Genomic DNA, 21,039 nt, shown 5'->3' on the forward strand with positions numbered 1-21,039 from the left:
CCATCGAATCTCTCTGTCGGTATACCTCTCCGCTCAACCATCTGGGCATCGATGAAGTTGTGGGTCGCCCCACTGTCCACCAAAACTGATACTCGCTGGCCACATACTGTCCCCTGTACGCGTAGCGTCAGATATTTGGGTACTCCTCGCAATGCTGCAAGGGCCCCTCCGGTAGGTGCAAATGATGCACCTCCTGCTGCTGGTGGTGGAGGTGGTAAAGGTCCCTGTATGGCATGGCTATCTCTTGCCTCCCCATCATCCTCGTCATCCTCTTCTCCACTGCTCTCGGAGAAGACCTCAATAAAATGTGCTTTACCAGCAGCACATCTATGTCCCGGTGCCCACGGCTCCTGACATGTGAAGCACAACCGCTTCTTCTTTAGCTCCCTCTTGGCATCATCATCAAGTTGTACTCGTCCTAGATTCCCCTTTGGAGGTGGAATCCTCACGTCCTTCCCCTTAGACTGGAAAGTCTGTCTCTGGGGGTAAGGTGTCCGGGTCCTGGGTAAGACATCCTGTAAGTCCCGGGTCCTGTTGATAGCGTCCTGGAGTGTGGCTGGTCTAGTGGATCGGACTAGACCCCGAAGTGGCTCTGCTAACCCCTCAACATACATATAGACCCTCCGTGCCGTGGATAGGTTTGGCACCATCACGAAGACCCTTAAGAAATCTGCAATGTAGGTCTCTGGGATCCCTGTTTGTTTGAGCCTCGTCAGCTCAACGAAATGCTGCTCTGGATCCCTCCGATCAAATCGCTCCATCAGTCTCCTGGTAAACTTGGCATATGTCGTCACTGTGGAGTGCCCCAGTGTAACCATCCCATGAAACCACCAATCCTGGGCCTCGCCATCCAAATGCAATGTTGCCACCTTGATGGCCTCTGCCTCCGACATCTGGTTAAGTTGGAAATAAATGTCCAGCTTCTCCACCCAAGACTTTGCCGAACTGTTTGATGAGCCATCAAACGTAGGCAAGTGGAATCTATTCGCTGCACGATGTGTATCGCCATCATGGTAATGCCGGTACCCTCTGTGATGGTCGCAGGGTCTGCTATCCCGCTGGAGCTGAACAAAATCTCTGAATGAGAGGGCTTCCCTGAACTCCTACCCATAGGCCTGGTACTCTGCAAAATAATCGCCCATATGCTTGGGCTCTGCCTCCTGCTGGGCTACGGCCCCCGTGTCTGCTCCTAAGAAAGTGGGCATGGTAGAGCGTGTAGGGGCATGTGAGGCCACCTGCTGCGCAGTATCACGCTGTTCTGGCAAGTGATGGGATGCACCTGATCCTTCACCAATCTAAAAAACTCATGGGCTCTCACGCTGTTTGGCCTCAACTGCCATGAATCTCTGCCCCATCACCTCAATCTGCCTCGACAGATCCTGCACTGATTTGAGGAGCATATCCACAAATCCCTTCCCGTCCTCGTCGGCCATCTGTTCTGTGTCCACTACTGGCTCTCTCTGTTCTGCGTCTACCACAGGCTCCATCTGTTTTGCGTCCACCACAGGAGCACTGTCTCCCAACCCGTAGGTATTCTCCAACCTACATCCAGTGTCTCTGTACCTCCTACGTTTGTAACAAATGTAGGGATTTTCCCCTGGTGTCATAGATTGCTAGCTCCACAGGCTGACCCAGATCTATGCTCTGATACCATTGTAATATTCCTAACCCAGAATATTCCTCAAACCCCAGCAAAAACTCCAACCAAATATGTGAAAATGATATAATAACCCAAAAGTGATAAAATAACAGTGGAACAACACATAATAATATAAATCGGAAATATAAGCAGATACACAAGAAATGCAGTGGGAAATGCTAAGCCATTTTACTATACTGAGCAATAAAATGAGTACAAGAGGTGATTAGATAGATGGCACCTCGACTTGCACAAGGCAAGTGAAGAAATACTCTTAGAATGACAAGAATGGCCTCTCTGCGTAGACGCTGTTGCTGCTAGAAAACAAATGATGATTTGGGGCTGCTCCCCTCCTCAGAAAAAGCTGAAACTCTGGATTTGGGCTCTACTCAAGAAACCCAAAAAAACCCAGAAAGCTTTCCTGGAATGGCCGACCCCCGAAAAACACCCTTTTGGAGTTCTGCGCAGTTCCTCAATGCCCTGCGCTACCACTGAAGAAAACCCCTCTAAACTCTGCCTGAAACACTGCCTGAAACCCTGCCAAAAATCCTCCAATGAGACAAGATCTGGACCCCTGCTCAATCTCCCAGCATAACTCCACTTGCAAACCCCAATCCAGCACTGCAATCGAAAAGAACTGCGTCCCTCTCCAAGTGTTGTGCAATCCTCTCAAATGCTGATGAAACTGCTACTGAAATGCTGATAAAACTATTGCTGAAATGCCGATAGAAATACCTTGCTCGAGCAGGCACTCGAAGTCCCCCGGGGCTAAGGGTGAGATCTCCGAACGGAGACACTCAATGCACTAAACAGTGCTGCAGACCAGCGAAACAACCAGCGTACTCAGAAGTCGAAACGACTAGCTCAAAGTGCACATAATTGAATGATCCAAAATGAAGGGGCTCCTCTCTATTTTATAGCCCCTGCCTCTCACAATCCCTAGGCTCACCTCCTCCTGCGTGCTTCTCCTCTTGCCACGTGTTCTTCCCTCCTGCGCAATCTCTTCATGTGTCTGTGTGGGCTCCATTTCTGCGTCCCCCTTTGGCCCCCTTGGCTCCCCTTTAAGTCACAACGTTGTGCTACCTAGGAAGTGACTTTTTATTCTAAAGTGAGTTATGTCCCCCTTCTTCACTTTTTTTATTTACAAATAACTATAGAAGGAAAAATTGAACAAAATCGAATATTCCAATTAGCCATAGCTAATTAGGAATATCACAAGTTGCGTCCTCAATACTCTCTCCATGGAGTGGGCTCCGCAGCTAGCTTAATTTTATTAATCATAAAGATATATACAATTTACAATATTTACATCATGGCTTTCCTAGCCACTCATAAAAACATTTGGGCCACTAGCCCCAAAAACTATCTAATGTGAATACATGGGCACGCAGACCACATAGTAAAACATCTAGCTCACCAGCTTAATATATTGAGTACATATATTTACATGATCAAAACAGGTAGGGGAATTACATGAAATATCTCGAGATGTAAATCTTTTCTCAATTTTTACACTCAAAAGAGGTTTCCATCATGAAAGATTTGATCCCTCTTGGCGCTTGGTAGATATGGAGTTAAGATGGATGACCCCATCAAATTTGCACTATAAGTGGTTAATCCTCGAGAAATGTGCCATAAAGTAAAAACGAAGGTAGTGCTCAACATAGCTATATGGTCAACCCTGTAAAGAACAAATCCCAATGACTAGTCCCAATAGATCTAGGGCATCCCATAACCAAAGTGAATATCTCATGGGAGTCAACAAATATAGTTGTTGGAAAGCTCCATCATCTAGAAAAAGTGCTAGAGGAAAAGCACTATCAAAATGCAGTCAGTACACCCAAGATGCCATCCAAATGTAATAAATGCCCACACCTTCCAGGGCACTCCATAAACAAGTCCACATGTGGAGCACATCACCCAGTAAGCTATATGTCATGATAATAATTCCCAAAGGTGAGAAATTTGCCACACATCACCAAAGTACTCCAACAACATCAAGCAATAGTGGTGTGATCCAAACCATAGGTACCAGGGGTCACCATAGAAGATAGGCAAATGTGCAAACATACAACTTTCATTAAAATGGCTCAGCACCCACCAAGGTGGTCAACAGATACAACTGTCACAAGAAAAGCAATTTGATGAAAGTGTGCACTATTAATATGCCTTCTAGTCCATTAAATGCTCAATGAAATAAACCTGTAAGTTTCTGGCCAGTGTGATGAGCATGCCAAAATCTGGTAAACTATAGGGAAAATGCATCTGCATAGGGAAATGATGCCTCTTAGATCAAAATACTCCATACACAGCCTGCTTGTGCATGGTCTCCAAGATGAAAAATATCTTCATACAATATGATGTATAACAATAGCCACAAATTGTGTCAATTTAGGATTAGAGCTGAGTCATCTGCTAAGTGGATATTGGTTACCATCTGGCAAGCAGACTCCTCTGATTTGCCATATTTTTGACATTTTTGAAATACCTTTATTGAGCTTTTCTCCTGAAACTATGTCATCCTTTCAAACTGTAGTTAATATAGTGGGCAGTGGCAATTATTTGTTTAAATCACTGATACATTTGAAATTTTGTGATGTAGCTTCTGTAATCGATGACTATGCACTGAGGATCGTAGCAGAGGCAGCACCTCACAAACTTGCAGACCCTTTTGACTATGGTGGAGGCCATGTCAATCCCAATAGAGCAGCTGATCCAGGCCTTATATATGACATGGAAAGCGCAGATTATATACCATTTTTATGCAGCATGGGATACAATGAGTCATCCATGCGTTTGATAACAGGAAAACCCAATGAATGTAGAAAAGGTTCAAATCCTGCATCGGATCTAAACCTCCCATCAATCTCAATATCCAATCTAATGGGAAAATTCCTAGCATCAAGGACAGTCACAAATGTAGGCCCAGAATGTTCCTTATACAAAGTAAAGGTAGAGCCCCCACCGGGGGTGAAGGTTAAGGTGATGCCTAAAGTTTTATCATTTAATTCCACCATTAAAAAACTGTCATTCAAAATTATTTTCAAGCCCGCCTTCAATTTGGAAGGGAGATACTCGTTTGGAGCTCTTGTTTGGAGGGATCACAAACACATTGTGAGAACTCCTATTGCAGTTCGCATTGCAGATGCGTGATTATTTTTTCTTTCTCCTTTTTTTCCTTTGTTGTTTCAGCGGGAAGCTCAGGCCTCAAAGGTAATTCCATAGTTACTGAGCACCTATGTTCTCACCACGGTTTGGGAGGTTAGCCTTGCTTGTAGCCATGGGAAGAAAAATGTTTTATCTGTTTATTCTGAAATTTGGAATAAAAGGTTTATGTCGGATTTAAGAATGGTGGTGGTGGGGTTGAGTAAATAATTTTTGGATTATGGGTTGTGTGTAATGTTGAAATGAGCCCCTATTTGCATGTGTCGATCTGGGGAAGCGGCTGAAGTGCTTATCATACCGTGGTGATTTAATTATATGAGTTTAATTTATTAGTTTATGTTTTTGTGCCACACATGGGATAATAAAGGCACATGGGAGTGACGATTCTAAGCAAAGCATTCCACCTTCTCAAATAATGAATGGATGGGATTTATAAATCAAATTGTAGCAATTAAGTTTTGTTTATATATTTGTTATGTAAAGCAACTGTATGATCTGATCAGAACTCAACTATGGTGCATGGTCAGTTGCATTGAATTCAGAACAAAAAGGTTGAGGATCTCACAAAACATTGTTAACTTGAAATGCACATTGTCTCGATATCAAATTATTTTCCAATGCACAGGTTCAAGGCATTAAAATCATCATCAAAATAATTTTCCTATTTATGAATGATTTTAGAGCCCTGCAAAACTAGAAACATCTACAATGAACATATTAATATGTCTTCCATGAAGATATTTGAGAAGGAAAAATATCCTAAATATACCACACTCTCTTGATCAAGGTAAAAGTTCATTATCAAAATCTAAATAAGAATTATAGTGTGAGACCTAACCAAGGTTGGTATTATTATTTATTTTTCGATTATAGACTACTCACAGAAGAGACAAACATTGTATTTATAAATGCCTTTTATATTCCCTAACAAAATTTTAATTCTCCTCAAAATCTTTTAATTTTTAGGTTGTGAAACTTAGAGCTCAAACCTAACTCTATACTTATTAAATTTCACGTGTTCTCTTTGCACCGATCAACTTGTAAAAATGAACAATCCTTGTGTTGTGTGAGTTGTTGGGACATGCTCCAAAGTGTCCTCTCTTGAATGTAAATTTGAACTCTTAAGTGTTAGAAAATCGGAAAGGCGGAATTTTTTTTTGATGTTGATAATTACTTGTGAAATCTTAGTGTTATTAAATTTTTTATGTTCTTCCTTTATCTTTGTTTCATCACGAAATTACCAAAAGTAAAACACGAAAATCAATGGACACCAGATATAGGCACTCAGTCATGGCTAAAACCCCTTTATAGGGGAAAACCCAGTCATAACTCTTCCTTCAGTAGATTCAAATTGAGATAGACCAAGACCTTAGACCAAAAGACCACCCTCCTCCACCAAGTCAACTCTTCCTTCTGATAAATGACCTCTTCTAAAGTTACCAAGTGCCAGCTTCTTAAATACAACTTCAACCTATAATTTTGACCCGCAGCTTCAGAACTTCGACCCAACTTTAGGACTGCAGTTTCAATCCGGTAACCTCAGTAGCACCAACCTAGCAGCGTCACAACTTTGACCTTGATGTACCTTCACAACTTCGATACAACTTCACAACTTCGACCTTGATGTACCTTCACAGCTTCGATACAACTTCACAACTTCGACCTTGATGCAGCTTCACAACTTTGATGCGGTTTCCCAACTTCGATGCAACTTCGGAATATCGGTGCACATGAGAGAGAGAGAGACCCAAAAACTTCGATTCCAACTTCCTTCTTGAGCTTTGCACTTTTTCTTCTCCCAGCTATTGCAATTTGAACTTGTGATAGATGTGCTATGAAATGAGTCGATTTGCAACAATATATAGTGAGTTTGTGAGGTTGAATTCCCTTGTTGAGGCCGACTTGTCCTTTCTTGAAGCCGACTTGGTGGAGGAGCCCTAATTGACCTATTTTACAATAAAATAAATTTATTTCTTGACAAATGAAGCCCAAGAAGGGTCTTTTACATTATGACATGGACAAGGACACTTGACATAAAACCTAGAAGTCTTCAATGGATACTTTGACCTAAAAACAATTGACCCAAGCATGAAACCCATGCTTTAATAAGTCAATTTCTTTAATAAGTCAATTTCTTTTTCTTTCTTTGACAAATATATTACATCATGACTTAAATACAATTATGAAGACCGACACTAGTTACATTCTTCAACACTCCCTCTTAACTAGGGAGGTATTCATAATTACATATATATAGAGGTACACGGAAGATCTCCAAAATTAACTGCAGAGAGTTTTAGCACACTCAGTGTTGCGGACTAGAAACTTGACCAGAGTATTCTATTCGAGTGGGACTAAGATGGACTCAAGCTTTCAACCACTATAGGTACCATTAGGATTACTTGATAACCATCAACCCATAGATCTAGGTGTGTATCCAAGGTCAGACCTCCATGACCAATGCCATCCTCCCTCTTTGAGATCTAGAAATCAACACATAGGCTGACCAGATGTCCTCCCAAGCATCTTCCATTAGATGCTTCATCTCCCCCTAAGAAACCAAACCAAATATATCCATTTGTCCAAACATGCTTCCAATGTGTTCATTCTTCTTATGGAGAGATCTTGCACAATCACAAGCCCAATCACTGATAAACTTTCAAATATATAAACAATTAAATACAAACCTTCAGGGTCTTCATTCATTCTAATGTTGCTTTCATCATCAAGTTATCCATATGCAATTTGTCAGAAGCTTTCTCTTTCTTTCATTTTTTTCAACAACACAAAATACATTCTTAGTACATTGCAAATTTATTTGTAGTGCTTTCATTTTTTTCTTCGAGGTATTTATTATAACATGCCCTTCCTCTCAACTGAGGAGATGGACTCTTTCTTCTATTCAGGCTCCCTCTCAACTTGGGGAGATCAACAACTTCATCACATCAGAGAAACTTCATTCTTTCAAGGCTTCATCTTTCTTATGGTATCAAGGTTATCTTGATCATCATCATTCTTATAGCTTCTTTTCATCATGCTTATTATTATGAACATCTTCAATCGTGAACATCTCCAACATCTTGAAGATCATGTACCTGCAAAACTATAATATCAAGTACAACCAAATACAAACATATAGAAGCATGAAGTTAACTATATCAAAATCATGTTACTATAATGGAAGCATCAACTCAGATAACAAAGGTTACATCTTTTTACATACTAGACTTCAACTTCTTGTAAGGTTTTGTCACAAACCCTAGATTTCAAAAAATCAAGACTTAAAGCATCTCAATCAAGATATCAATCTCATTATAACACATACATCTATGGTTTCAATGTTACTTTCATAGTTATTTGATAGACTCTACTAGGATTTATTCCAAATCCTAGATTTTAATCAAAAGCTAAACAATCGAAAACAATATCATCATATCCTGGAACATCAATCTCTACTAGCGTTTTGTTACAAACCCTAGAATTCATAAAATATCAACAATTAGGTTAGCATACTAGCATATACATATCTAGGATTTCATGCACTAGCATCTCGTATCAATATACATATCTACTACGTAAACAAACATTAATACATCAAAATTAGGCATACAACAATTTCATTTAGGCTAGGTTTTCGATCGAAGGAATACACATCAAAGGTTTCTTTCCTAGGATCTTACTTACAAGGGTTTTGTTCACAAACCATAATTCACCAAAATCTAGGGATTTAATACATAATTTAGACATTAACAACAAACCCTAAAGGGCTAGGGTTTCTATCATAACAATACCAAAACCTAAACATCAAAAGAATAGGATTTCTACATTTCATCAACAACCCTAAGTAGGCTAGGGTTTCATAATCAATATTGACACACCCTTAGCAACAAGAGGTTAGGGTTTTGTAGTAAAAGTTAGAGTTACGCAAGAATGATCAAATAATATCATGAGGCTAGATTCAATCTAATGATTAATTACCCTAACAAGAATCTTTCTGATTCAAAACCCTAGAGATAATGTTGCCAATAATGTAAAGCTAATGTCAAAAGAGAATGAACATACCTTTTAAATGAAGAGAATTTTATAACAGCTTATATTCTAAGACATACCTTGAGTTGTTCCTTAACAAACCTTGTAGGACATTAATTATTGAAGGGCTTCCTTTGCAATAGAACTATTACCATGCTTCAAGTTTATCCTTTGAAGTCTCTTTCATAACCTTTGTGTATTCTGCAATTTTTTCCTACCAAGGAAAATACAAAGAAAAAGGTTATTAACATATAATACAAACAAATCTTGATATGAGAGAAAAGCCAAACATAAAAGAGGAGACCAAGAACAAGATATTTATCTTTGGTAAAATGGTGAGGGCTCCCTCTTAATCTTGAGGGATACCTCCATTGAGTTCTTCATATTGATATTTTCTACTCCTTATGACTTGGCCTTAAAACTCCTTATTCTCCTTTCAATAGATCTCTAGGTTGCCTTTTTCTTCCTTCTTTCACCTTAGCTCTGATACCATGTTAGAAAATCGGAAAGGCAGAAAGTTTTTCTTGTTGGATTTCAGAGATCTGTGGTATGAGTTTTTTGAATTTTTGACCGGAGAATCCACAGTAATAGGATTTTTACACCAACGTTTCGAATCCCAAATGGGATCCATCATCAGGATAAGAGAAAGATGATAAAAAGAAGAGCCAGATGGAAGAAATAAATACTCATGAGGAATGAATATTAAAGGAACAGCACAGGTCGGCAAGAGAGATTTATAATGAAACCTAAAAATAATTTTAATTATTATAAATTAATATCATATATTTATTTAATTTTTAATTTTTATAAATTAATATCATTTATTTAATATATATAAAACAAAAACTTTAAACTAAAAACAATATTAATATTAATATCTAAAAAACTAATATATATATTAATTAATATTAAAAATAAATCTATATATATCCTAAAATCAATTAATATTAAAAACTAAAAAACAAAACTAATATATATATAATAATATTAATATCATAAGCCTTAATATCTATATAACATTAATACTTATATAACCTAAGGACTATCTAACTTAATTACTTGTGTTGATAATTACTTGTGAAATCTTAGTCTTCTTATTAACTTCTTTATGTTCTTCCTTTATCTTTGTTTTATTACGCAATTACCAAAAGCAAAACACGAAGATCAATGGACACCAGATGTAGGCACTCAGTCAGGGCTAAAACCCATTTATAGGGGAAAACCTAGTCAAAACTCTTCCTTCAGTAGATTCAAATTGAGATAGACCAAGACCCTATACCAAAAGACCTTCCTCCTCCACCAAGTCAACTCTTCCTTTTGATAGATGATCTCTTCCAAAGTTACCAAGTGTCAGCTTCTTGAATGCAGCTTAAACCTAGAATTTTGACCCCGAGCTTCAGAACTTCGACCCAACTTTAGGACTGTAGTTTCGATCTGGTAACTTCATTAGCTCCAACCTAACAAATTCACAACTTCTACCTTGATGCAACTTCACAACTTTGATACAGCTTCACAACTTTGACCTCGATGCAACTTCACAACTTCGATGCAACGTCACAACTTCGATGCATCTTCACAACTTCGATGCAGTTTCCCAACTTCAATGCAACTTTAGAATTTCGTTGAACATGAGAGAGAGAGAGAGAGACCCAAAAACTTCGATTCTAGCTTCCTTCTTGAACTTCACACTTTTTTTTTCTCCCAGCTACTGCAATTCGAACTTGTGAGAGATGTGCTACCAAATGAGTCAAGTTGCTCCTATATTGTGAGTTTATGAAATTCCCTTGTTGAGGCCAACTTGTCCTTTCTTGAACTTGACTTGGTGGAGGAGCCCTAATTGACCTATTTTACAATAAAATAAATTTCTTTCTTGACAAATAAAGCCCAAAAAGGGTCTTTTACATTATGACATGGACAAGGACACTTGACATAAACCTTGAAGTCTTCAATGGAGACTTTGACCTAAAAACAATTGACCCAAGCATGAAACCCATGCTTTAATAAGTCAATTTCTTTAATAATGAAATTTATTTTTCTTTATTTTGACAAATACATTACATCATGACATAAATACAACTATGAAGATCGACACTAGTTACATTATTCAACACTAAGGGGGCAAATATTTTCTCTTGATGTAAATTTGGACACTCCTAAAAGATGACACATTAAAAAAGTCCACTGGTGCATATTCACTTGCCCTAAGAAGACAAAAATAACTACTTTTATAAGTGTATAGGTGTTGGCGGAAAGAAAATACATGATTCCCAATTGAATTTATAAAACATCACTTTTGTTTAATATTGAAAATTTGCATGCAAAAAAAGCTTAAAATTCTAACAGATAAAATATTTGTAACTTTTCCATATTTTTACTTGTTAGAATTTTAAGCTTTTTTTGCATGCAAATTTTCAATATTAAACAAAAGTGATGTTTTATATGTTTATAAATATTGTAAACACACTCATCCCAAATCTACGCAAGTAACCAACCAACTGGGGTAAATATGCGACAAGAAGTTACTATGATATGATTTGACTTCCTATGTGTCAGTTAAAGAAGTGGAACCAGCAGAACACATCACACAGACCTTCCACATCAACAACAGAACTCCCAAGAGCCATCCCAACCACTCAGGTAACTAGCCCTTGAGACCAACTGAAGTTTTAGACCATTAAACCCCTAGACGCTCCCTTGATATGGACAAGGGTGCCTCTGGGAGGCTCCAGACGCTCCCACAACAAGGGAAAGGGAGAATCCGTGGACTTTTCTCCTTATACCTGTGCCTGCGACTTAGGGATTTGTGCCACTTTTTCAGGCCCATAGCCTAGGTCACTGCCTAGAACTCAATGACACCTTCATAAATGAATTTACACAACAAAACAATGATACATTTGCAAAAACATTGACAAGGACTACACTGGACCTCTACTAACCATGACATGCATTTCGTCAAACATGTTAGAAATATGTAATCTACAGGTTTAAACAACATATTTGAGCATATGGGTCTCATACTTATATGAGAATTGTTAAGAAGCATTGTCCCTTATATCATTAGCTTCATTATCAGCTATTAGGTCATAGACACATTGTTCATTCATTAACAAATCAAAACATGAGGAGAGTCATAAATCATCACTGTCATAATACATGCTTATAATCAGCATAATAACAACATAAATATCAAAGGATACATCATCCATAGAATCCACATATCAATTAGTACATTTACACTCAAGGTACTAAGGAAAGAACCTCTTATTAATGAATACAAAAGCCAACCCAGTATGGGACTACCACGTTCCACCCGACCATAGATTGGCTGAGCCAAATCTCTCTTTAGCGAATCACCCTCGTGCCATATTCTAAGCATGAATGTGCGACTCAAACCAAAAGAACCAACCAAGGCATCCCAAGGCTAAACCACCTCACCCTCATCAATAGAAACTAGGTTTTACATCAATCCACATCGGATCACTAGGAAAAACAATAAACATGTAATAACAGGCTTCACCATGATTTCCACCAGATCACTAGGCCAAAACAAGCATGTATGCCACTAGATTTCTCCACCTACACTGTGAGGAATTCTCCTGTCTCATAGTATCTAGGCTTTACCGCAATCCACAATCTGATCTAGGGATCACTAGGCCATAACCAAGACACCAATTAATGGAATTTACAACAATCCATCCCGGATCACTTGGCCCTAACTAAGACTCCACTCTCCAGGCTTTACCATACATCCCATCTCGGGATTACTAGGCTTGATGGAGAGCACCCACTTCTAGGCTTTAGCATATATCCCACCATTAACTGATTGGGGATTCCTAGGCCCACTGAGGTACACAATACCTAGCTTTACCGCAACCCGTAGTTTGGTTCAGGGCTCACTATGCCAGTGGCTTTACCACAATCCATAGTCCGGTTCAGGGATCATTGGGCCATGTGTTATTTCTTTTAGAGATCCACCTCACTCAACTTCAAATCCATCCGACAATGTAGCTCAACTAAAACATGAGAACCCCATCACACCATGGCTATCCGGAAATGGAAAGGCTAGGCTGAAAACACTGTCACACCTAGCAAAACCCATGCCATAACAACAAAGAACAATATGCAATACCATGCATGCCAAATCTAGCAAGGAAAACACACATGCAAATCGATACCTGCAAAGAATCATGTTGTAGTTGCTTGATCCTACTCTTCCTTGGTTGCTCATTCCTTCCTCTTGCCTTATTTTCATTTTTTGATCCAATGCTGAGCAAAAGCTTGAGAAAAAAATTGTCAACTGATCCTCAAAAGCTTTTTTATCAATGAGGCCTCTATTTTCTTCAATTTCCTTTATTTTCCTTCATTTTCCTCCTCACATGCAACCTGTAACCTTTCACCTTATTTTTCTCTTAATTTCCTTTATTTTCAAAAATAAATGTGTAAAAAATGCCATTTTACCTTTCCAAAGCCTTTGCCAATTTCCTTTAGCCATAATAACCAAAATGAACACTCACTAGGATGTTTTTCCCAACATTCAACTTGGGATACATGTCCCATGACTGTTGTCTTATATTTTTGTATTTACATGGATTTTTAACCAGCGTTGTTACTGAACCCTCCCTCGTGGGGGAACATCGTCCTCAGTGTTCAATGACACCTATAACCAACAAGACCGCTGAAAACAAAACATACTGCCCATGGAGCTTTATAACATAGCTCGTTGCAGTCTTTACAATGATCATCTGCTAAAACATGACAAACATACCGTTTACTTGAGATTTATGGCACAACTCATTACAATATTTACAATAATAACCACATATACACACATACACATTTTCTTCACCCAACAAATAATCATACTATCTACGGAACTTTATAAATCCAACTCAATACAATATATACAATAATACACACATATACACATATGCACATTTTCTCAACCAAAAAATAAAAGGATACAATGCCTACATCTGCAACAAGGGAATCCAGAGGCTCATATCTCCACCCTCAAAGTAATACTAGGATTCACATCCTTCTGAGGAAGTCTGAAATACACTTCAAGGTCAAATCTACATCCAATGTCTAGCGCTATAATCCTGCGCCACATGTCCTCTCAGTGACCAGTTATCGGCTCATTGTTCCAGGGCGCACTCCCAATGTGCATCTGATTCCATCTGGCAATGCTAATGACCAAAACAAATCCATCCCAACCTTCCCTTCTCTGCTACACAGTCACTCAGGCAATCCGATCACCCCTTCTATTGTAGTCACCCACCTTCCAAGTTCCTCGACATCCCCTATCCTGGCTGATCCATCCCTTGGCAAGGCTTCCTCGCATCAGAGGGTCAAACAACCAAGGCTTATACCTGCCTCAAAACCATCATACTGTTCATAGCATGCTCATGGAAATCAATGGACACTATTAGGCACCAGTGTCCCACAATGGCCCTACTCCTGAAGTGCTTTACCAACATACTGTTGCATGTTCCAATTTCTTTTGTTATTGCTGCTAATGCTTGCCATCAGTTTCGACCACCCAATCGGGAATTTCCATGCTTTTTTGTACCAAGCACATAATTTCCATTAGATTTAAAATAAATTGAAATAAATTTACATCATACTTCATTGGTAGCTTGTCGATAAGGTATACTTGCAATTCTGTTCGCTTTCTGTCACAACAAGTCGTGACTAACATCTTTGACCAAATCATCATGGATTAACATATCACATCAGGTTAGCTCAAAACACAACCATCATAGGTCAAAATCATAAATCACATGTACCCATCATAAACCAGAATCATAGATCACATGTAATCATCATAGACCAGAATCATAAATCACATGTTACCATCACAAGTCAGAATCATAGATCACATGCATATTAAAACTGAAATAAAATATCGATACTTATTCTTCATCGATCCTTACTTTTGCCTTTGTTCATTTTGTACACACCGGATCGATTGCCACACCCAACAAACACCTAATACCTTTTTATTTTCTTCAATCACGTACACATACACATACACAATGTACATCACAACACATACATCCACACAACATGCGACACCACACAATACATGTACCTACATCTGGCGTACAATACAACACAATACATGTACTACACATAGTACAACACCACAGGTACACATGTCACGATACCACAACTATACAATGTACATACATAGTACTGCATGCCTACAACACAACATGTACGATGTGCACACAATACCACATGTACACCAGTACTATATGTACAACATGTACACAGTACCACCTGTACACAACATCGCCTGCACAACATGTACACAATACCAGATGCACACATCACCATATGCACGACATGTACACAACACAATCTGCACATATCACCACATGTACAATATGTACATGACACCACATTCTCACAACACCACTTGTACAATCATGCACACAACACCAGATGTACATAGAAATGCATATACAACATGTACATAACATCATATGTACACAACACTGCATATCCAACATGCGCAGAACACCATATGCACACAACACTGCATATCCATCATGCACACAATATGATATGTACACAACACCACTTATCCAACATGTACATAGCACCATCTATACCCAACACTGCATATGCAATATGCATACAACACCATATATACAAAAGGCACACAACATCATAGGTACACAATACTACATATATTACATGTACACATCACCATAGGTACAATCACTGAATATACAATATGCACAACATATACACAACAATAGTACTGCACATCCAAAACCACACTATCTCTACCAAGCAACCTTGCTTCCAGTGTCTCTCTGCCATCCATGCTTATCCTAGCATGTCATGGATCTCACTGCTTTCATTCAGCTGATGTATCCCTCAGAGTTACCTGTCATAACATAAACATAAGCATAATACAAGCATACAATATCAATTCATATCCACATGATATTGACTTCGTATATTTTTTATGACTACTCTCCCCACTTGATTCCCCATAAGACCAAGAACCTCGTCATGCCTCTCACCAGCATAAGCAATCATTCCTCCACAAGAATGATCTCTGACAACCTTGTTGGACAGTGAGATAGATACATCGATACATCGATACATATACATAAACATTAGCATAAAAGAATCATGATCTTGTCGGAAAACAACATACACACACATATATACGTATATAAACATCAACATAATCATGATCATAACATAATTACCAAATAACATAAGGTCAAGGTTAAGAGAACTCCCTTTATCTGTGCACACCATGCACAACATTGAGAACAATCGTTCCCAACATAGCCAAGCCATACGCCTCATATCCATTTACTTCACCTTTCCTATTACCTTTGTCTTGACTGTACTGCCACTATTCATTTACGCCAATGGACCGAACCAATCCAATCGCTTGTCATACTCTTGCCTTCAGTTGCCCTTATACATGCACAAAGATTCATTACATGTTGGGTTTCATTAAGCTCTTCCCGAGCTCCATTAGCTTTCTCCTTTTCCCAACCAATTCCCAAGAATCAAAACATAAAAGGCAAGAACAAGAGAAAACCATAAAAACCATTAGCAATACGACATCACAAACAAAGTGGTATGTCCATACACTAGGCATAAACAAAGCTGAAAATCAAGTGCAAACAAAGAACAAAGAATCGAAATCACAATACTCTCAATAGACACCATGACTCAATCCCCATGGTTCCCAATGCTTCCAAAGGAAAGCTAAACCTGATCCTTGTTCAGAATTTCATGGTAGTCTCTTTGCCATGTAATCCCCTGCATCATATTGCCATAAACACATAAATGTTAGTGCATAAATAAACATAACAATACATTAGTTACCTTACCTTGTTGTGCCAAGCACATTGCTTGCAACTGAACACATCCACACCATCTCTCAAGGGACTCCAATCTTTTGATGAATATAACCATAACTAGAACCAATTGTTATACCTATCGAATAAATATTTATGAATATAACACATATCCTCATAGTGTCAAACAAATTCAAGGTTAAGAAGACTTCCTGTATGCAAAGAACTCATTTGTTTGGAATTGTGGTTTCTAAACACAGCCAAAGAAATTTTCACCCAATTCCTTTCTTTTACCTTTTCCTTGTTGCAATTGAGTCTTACTATGCATTGTCACATCACCCAACTGTTAGTTATATAAACACATCAACTATTACCTTGTCAAGCTAATACCAAGCATGTTGCCCTGCAATTGCTCACACATGTCAGTTTCACGTTCCAAAGATCAATACATCATGTATATTAATTTGAAATCAACCTTTACCAAGTCTAACAACCATGTCATACTCAACAATCAACTCACATTCATCAGTCATAATACATAATGCTACAACTATCACCTACTTACACTCAAGTACATATCAACTGTCTCAACACATATGTGTTAGTACAATCATCTTAAAACAAGATCATTCCTTCGAGAAATCTTAGATACACAGTCATATTATGCAATTCATCAAACATTCAACCAACTTGCCAACATATCATGTTAAATAAATCAACTAGATGACATAACCAAATGCTCAAACATCAAATAGATGACATAGTCAAATTCATCCTTAATGTATCTCAGGGGAGGCTATCTTGTCTACACAATCAATCCAGATTAGCATGATATAACTTCACGACATATCAACTCAAACATAGATAAGTTCATGACATTCATACTAGTCACTAGCTAACATGTTCACATCATAAGATCATAAACAATTGTCATTTATGCATAACAATCACATATGCATAGTCAGTTTAGATTAGTACAACACACTTTCACAAATAGGTCGACTCATACCTGAATACCATAACCATAATCATCTACATAGACCAATCCAGGTTAGCATGATACATGTAACATCAAGATCTTCAATGCAATGAACATAACCATCATGCATATGACCATAATGCATACAACAACAAGTTACTTTCATTCATGACTATATGACACGTGTATATGACTACACTAATCAACTAGCATTTATCATACATGTAACCATAACAACAATAAAATGACAAGTATACAAGTAACCCTAATTCTTATAACAACCATTAACCACCTACTTGCATGCCCACCATACAAATTTATATGACGATATGCTCTTACCCCGAAGTCTAGTGTTGTAAGCTCGCTTTGATGATCTACATCTCCGGCGCTCTCAGCCAACATATTATCATCATAACATACCAATATCATCAGGATGACCTAATTGCACACAATGACTTTATGCACAAGAACCTTCACCATGAAAATGTATGCATAACAACATATAAACACTGACATGTATAAAAAATGCATATATAACCATACACTCATGGCAACCCATCCCACAACAACACCATCAACCTTCACATGGCGACATCACTACAACCATGATCAACACCATGCAAATGCAACAAGCACATGGTCTTACAACACAAGAAACACATGAAACCGACATGAATGCATGACCAACACACAACCCATCTAGTCTAAGGGTTCAACCATGCTTTGACGCCACTCTTTAACACCCTCATCCCACATCTACCCAAGTAACTAGCCAACCAGGGTAAATATGCGACGAGAAGTTACTATGCTATCATTCGACTCCCTATGTGTCAGTGAAGGAAGTGGAACTGACGGAACACATCACATAGAACTTCCACATCAACAACAAAACTCCTAGGATCCATCCCAACCACTCAGGTAACTAGCCCCTGAGACCAACTGAAGTTTTAGACCATTAAACCCATAGACGCTCCCTTGATATGGACAAGGGTGCATCTGGGAGGCTCCAGACGCTCCCACAGCAAGAGCAAGGGAGCGTCTAGAGACTTTTCTCCTTAGACCTGTGCATGTGACTCTGAGATTTGTGCCACTTTTTCAGGCCCAGAGCCTAGGTCACTGCCCAAAATTCAATGACACCTTCATAAATGAATTTACACAATAGAACAATGATACATTTGCAAAAACATTGACAAGGACTAGATTGGACCCCTACTAGCCATGATAAGCATTTCGTAAAAAATGTCACAAATATGTAATCTACAAATTTAAACAACGTATTTGAGCACAGGGGTCTCATACTTATCTGAGAATTGCTAAGAAACATTGTTCCCTTATATCATTAGTTGCATTATCATCTATTAGGTCATAAACACATTTTTCATTCATTCAAAAATAAAAACATGAGGAGAGCCATACATCATCATTGTCATAATATATGCTTATAACCATCATAATAACAATAGAAATATCAAGGATAGATCAACATAGAATCCACACATAAACCAATACATTTACACATAAGATACTAAGGAAAGAACTTATTATTAATGAATTCAAAAGTCAACCTGATATGAGACTACCGCGTTCCACTTGACCATAGATTGGCTGAACCAAAATTCTCTTCAACCAATCACCCCTGTGCCATATTCCAAGCATGAATGTGAGAATCAATCCAAAAGAACCAACCAGGGCGTCCCGAGGTTAAGCCACCTCACCCTTATCAATAGAAACCAAGTTTTACTGCAATCCACGCCATATCATTAGGCCACAACAATAAAAATGTAATAATAGGCTTTACCATGATTTCCACCAGATCACTAGGCCAAAAAAAGCATAGATGCCATCGGATTTATCCACCTACACTGTGAGGAATTTTTTTTTGTCTCCTAGTCTCTAGGCTTTACCGTAATCCACAATTCGATCCAGGGATCACTATGCCATAACCGATGCACCAGTCTTTGGGCTTTACTACAATCCATCTTGGATCACTAGGTCCTAACTGAGACTCCACTCTCGAGGATTTACCGTACATCCAATCTTGGGATTACTATGCTTGATGGATAGCACCCACCTCTAGAATTTACTGTATATCTCACTATTAACAGGTCGAGGATTCTTAGGCCCATTGAGACACACAATACTTGGCTTTACAGTAACCCACAGTCTAGTTCAGGGGTCATTAGGCCAGTGGCTTTACCGCAATCCATAGTTCGGTTCATAGATCACTAGGCCATGTGTTCTTTCTTTTGGAGATCCAACTCACGCAACTTCGAATCCATCTGACAATCCAACTCAACCAAAACATGAGAACCCCATCACGCAATGGCTATCTGGAAATGGAAAGGCTAGGCTGAAAACATTGTCACACCTGGAAAAACCCATGCCATAACAACAAAGAACCACATGCAATACCATGCATGCGAAATCTAACAAGGAAAACACACATGAAATCGATACCTACAAAGAATCTTGTTGTAGTTGTTTGATCCTGCTCTTCCTTGCTCGCTCCTTCCTTCCTCTTGACTTCTTTGCCTTTCTTGATCCAATGTTGAGAAAAATCTTAAGCTAAAGCTTGCCAACTAATCTTCAGAAACCTTTTTTTTATCAATGAGGCCTCTATTTTCTTTATTTTCCATTATTTTCCTTCATTATCCTCCTCACATGCAACTTGTGACCTTTCACCTTCCTTTTCTCTTAATTTCTTTTATTTTCATAAATAAAGGTGCCAAAAATGTCATTTTTCCTTTCCAAAGCCTTTGTCATTGCCTTTGCCAATTTCCTTTAGTCATAATAATCCAAATGAACACCCACTAAGATGTTTTTTCCAACATTGATACAAACTTAAACATGAACGCAACAACTTACAGATATAATCATAAACACAGAGATGCAATAGAAAAACACTTCATTTCATTAATAGAAAAATAATGAACTATGCTTACAAACAGAATGGAAATAAGATAGCTTGGGCGATGGTAGCTTATCTCTGAGAAGAGATGTGGCAGCTACATGCCTTTGAATTGTGTTACAATGAGGCTCAAGGGCCTATTTATTATTGGAAAACATGAGAAAACCCTAAACAACCAAAACCCTAACCCCAAGAGATGTAACACCAAGAGTTTGTGGGCCCCGTTGGGGTTAGTTGGGCAACCAACTTCCCAGGGTCGTAACTTTGTCATATTATCTCCATTTGGTGCATACGATTCCTTGTTGGTAAGGTCTCATTGAGTATTACAGGTTTCTCTACAGGGTTGTGCCTACAACTACGAGTTTGCTGTGGACCTCGAAAAAAACGCTGTTTAGGGGGTCAAAACTGCTCTGGAAGTTCAGGACCCGAAAAATTGCAAAAAATAGTAAATGTTGTAATGAACAAGGAAACATATGAAATTGAC

The 21,039-nt window shown here is 38.5% G+C and overlaps 1 protein-coding gene across 1 annotated transcript in view; it reads left to right on the top strand.

The window, feature by feature from the left end:
- The window catches only part of LOC149188397 (subtilisin-like protease SBT3.5), a 112,525-nt gene extending 107,500 nt beyond the window's left edge, over window positions 1–5,025 (top strand). The window contains exon 11 of the mRNA XM_089411653.1: window positions 4,242–5,025. Within this exon, the coding sequence (XP_089267779.1) occupies window positions 4,242–4,792 (551 nt within the window). The 3' untranslated portion in view covers window positions 4,793–5,025. The remainder of the gene's footprint in view (window positions 1–4,241) is intronic.
- Window positions 5,026–21,039: the final 16,014 nt, after the last annotated feature.

This window comes from Pinus tabuliformis, chromosome 3_1 (genome assembly GCF_031772625.1).
Source record: "Pinus tabuliformis cultivar Carrire ecotype Pingquan chromosome 3_1, CPIR1, whole genome shotgun sequence".
In the NCBI taxonomy this organism is placed as follows: domain Eukaryota; kingdom Viridiplantae; phylum Streptophyta; class Pinopsida; order Pinales; family Pinaceae; genus Pinus; species Pinus tabuliformis.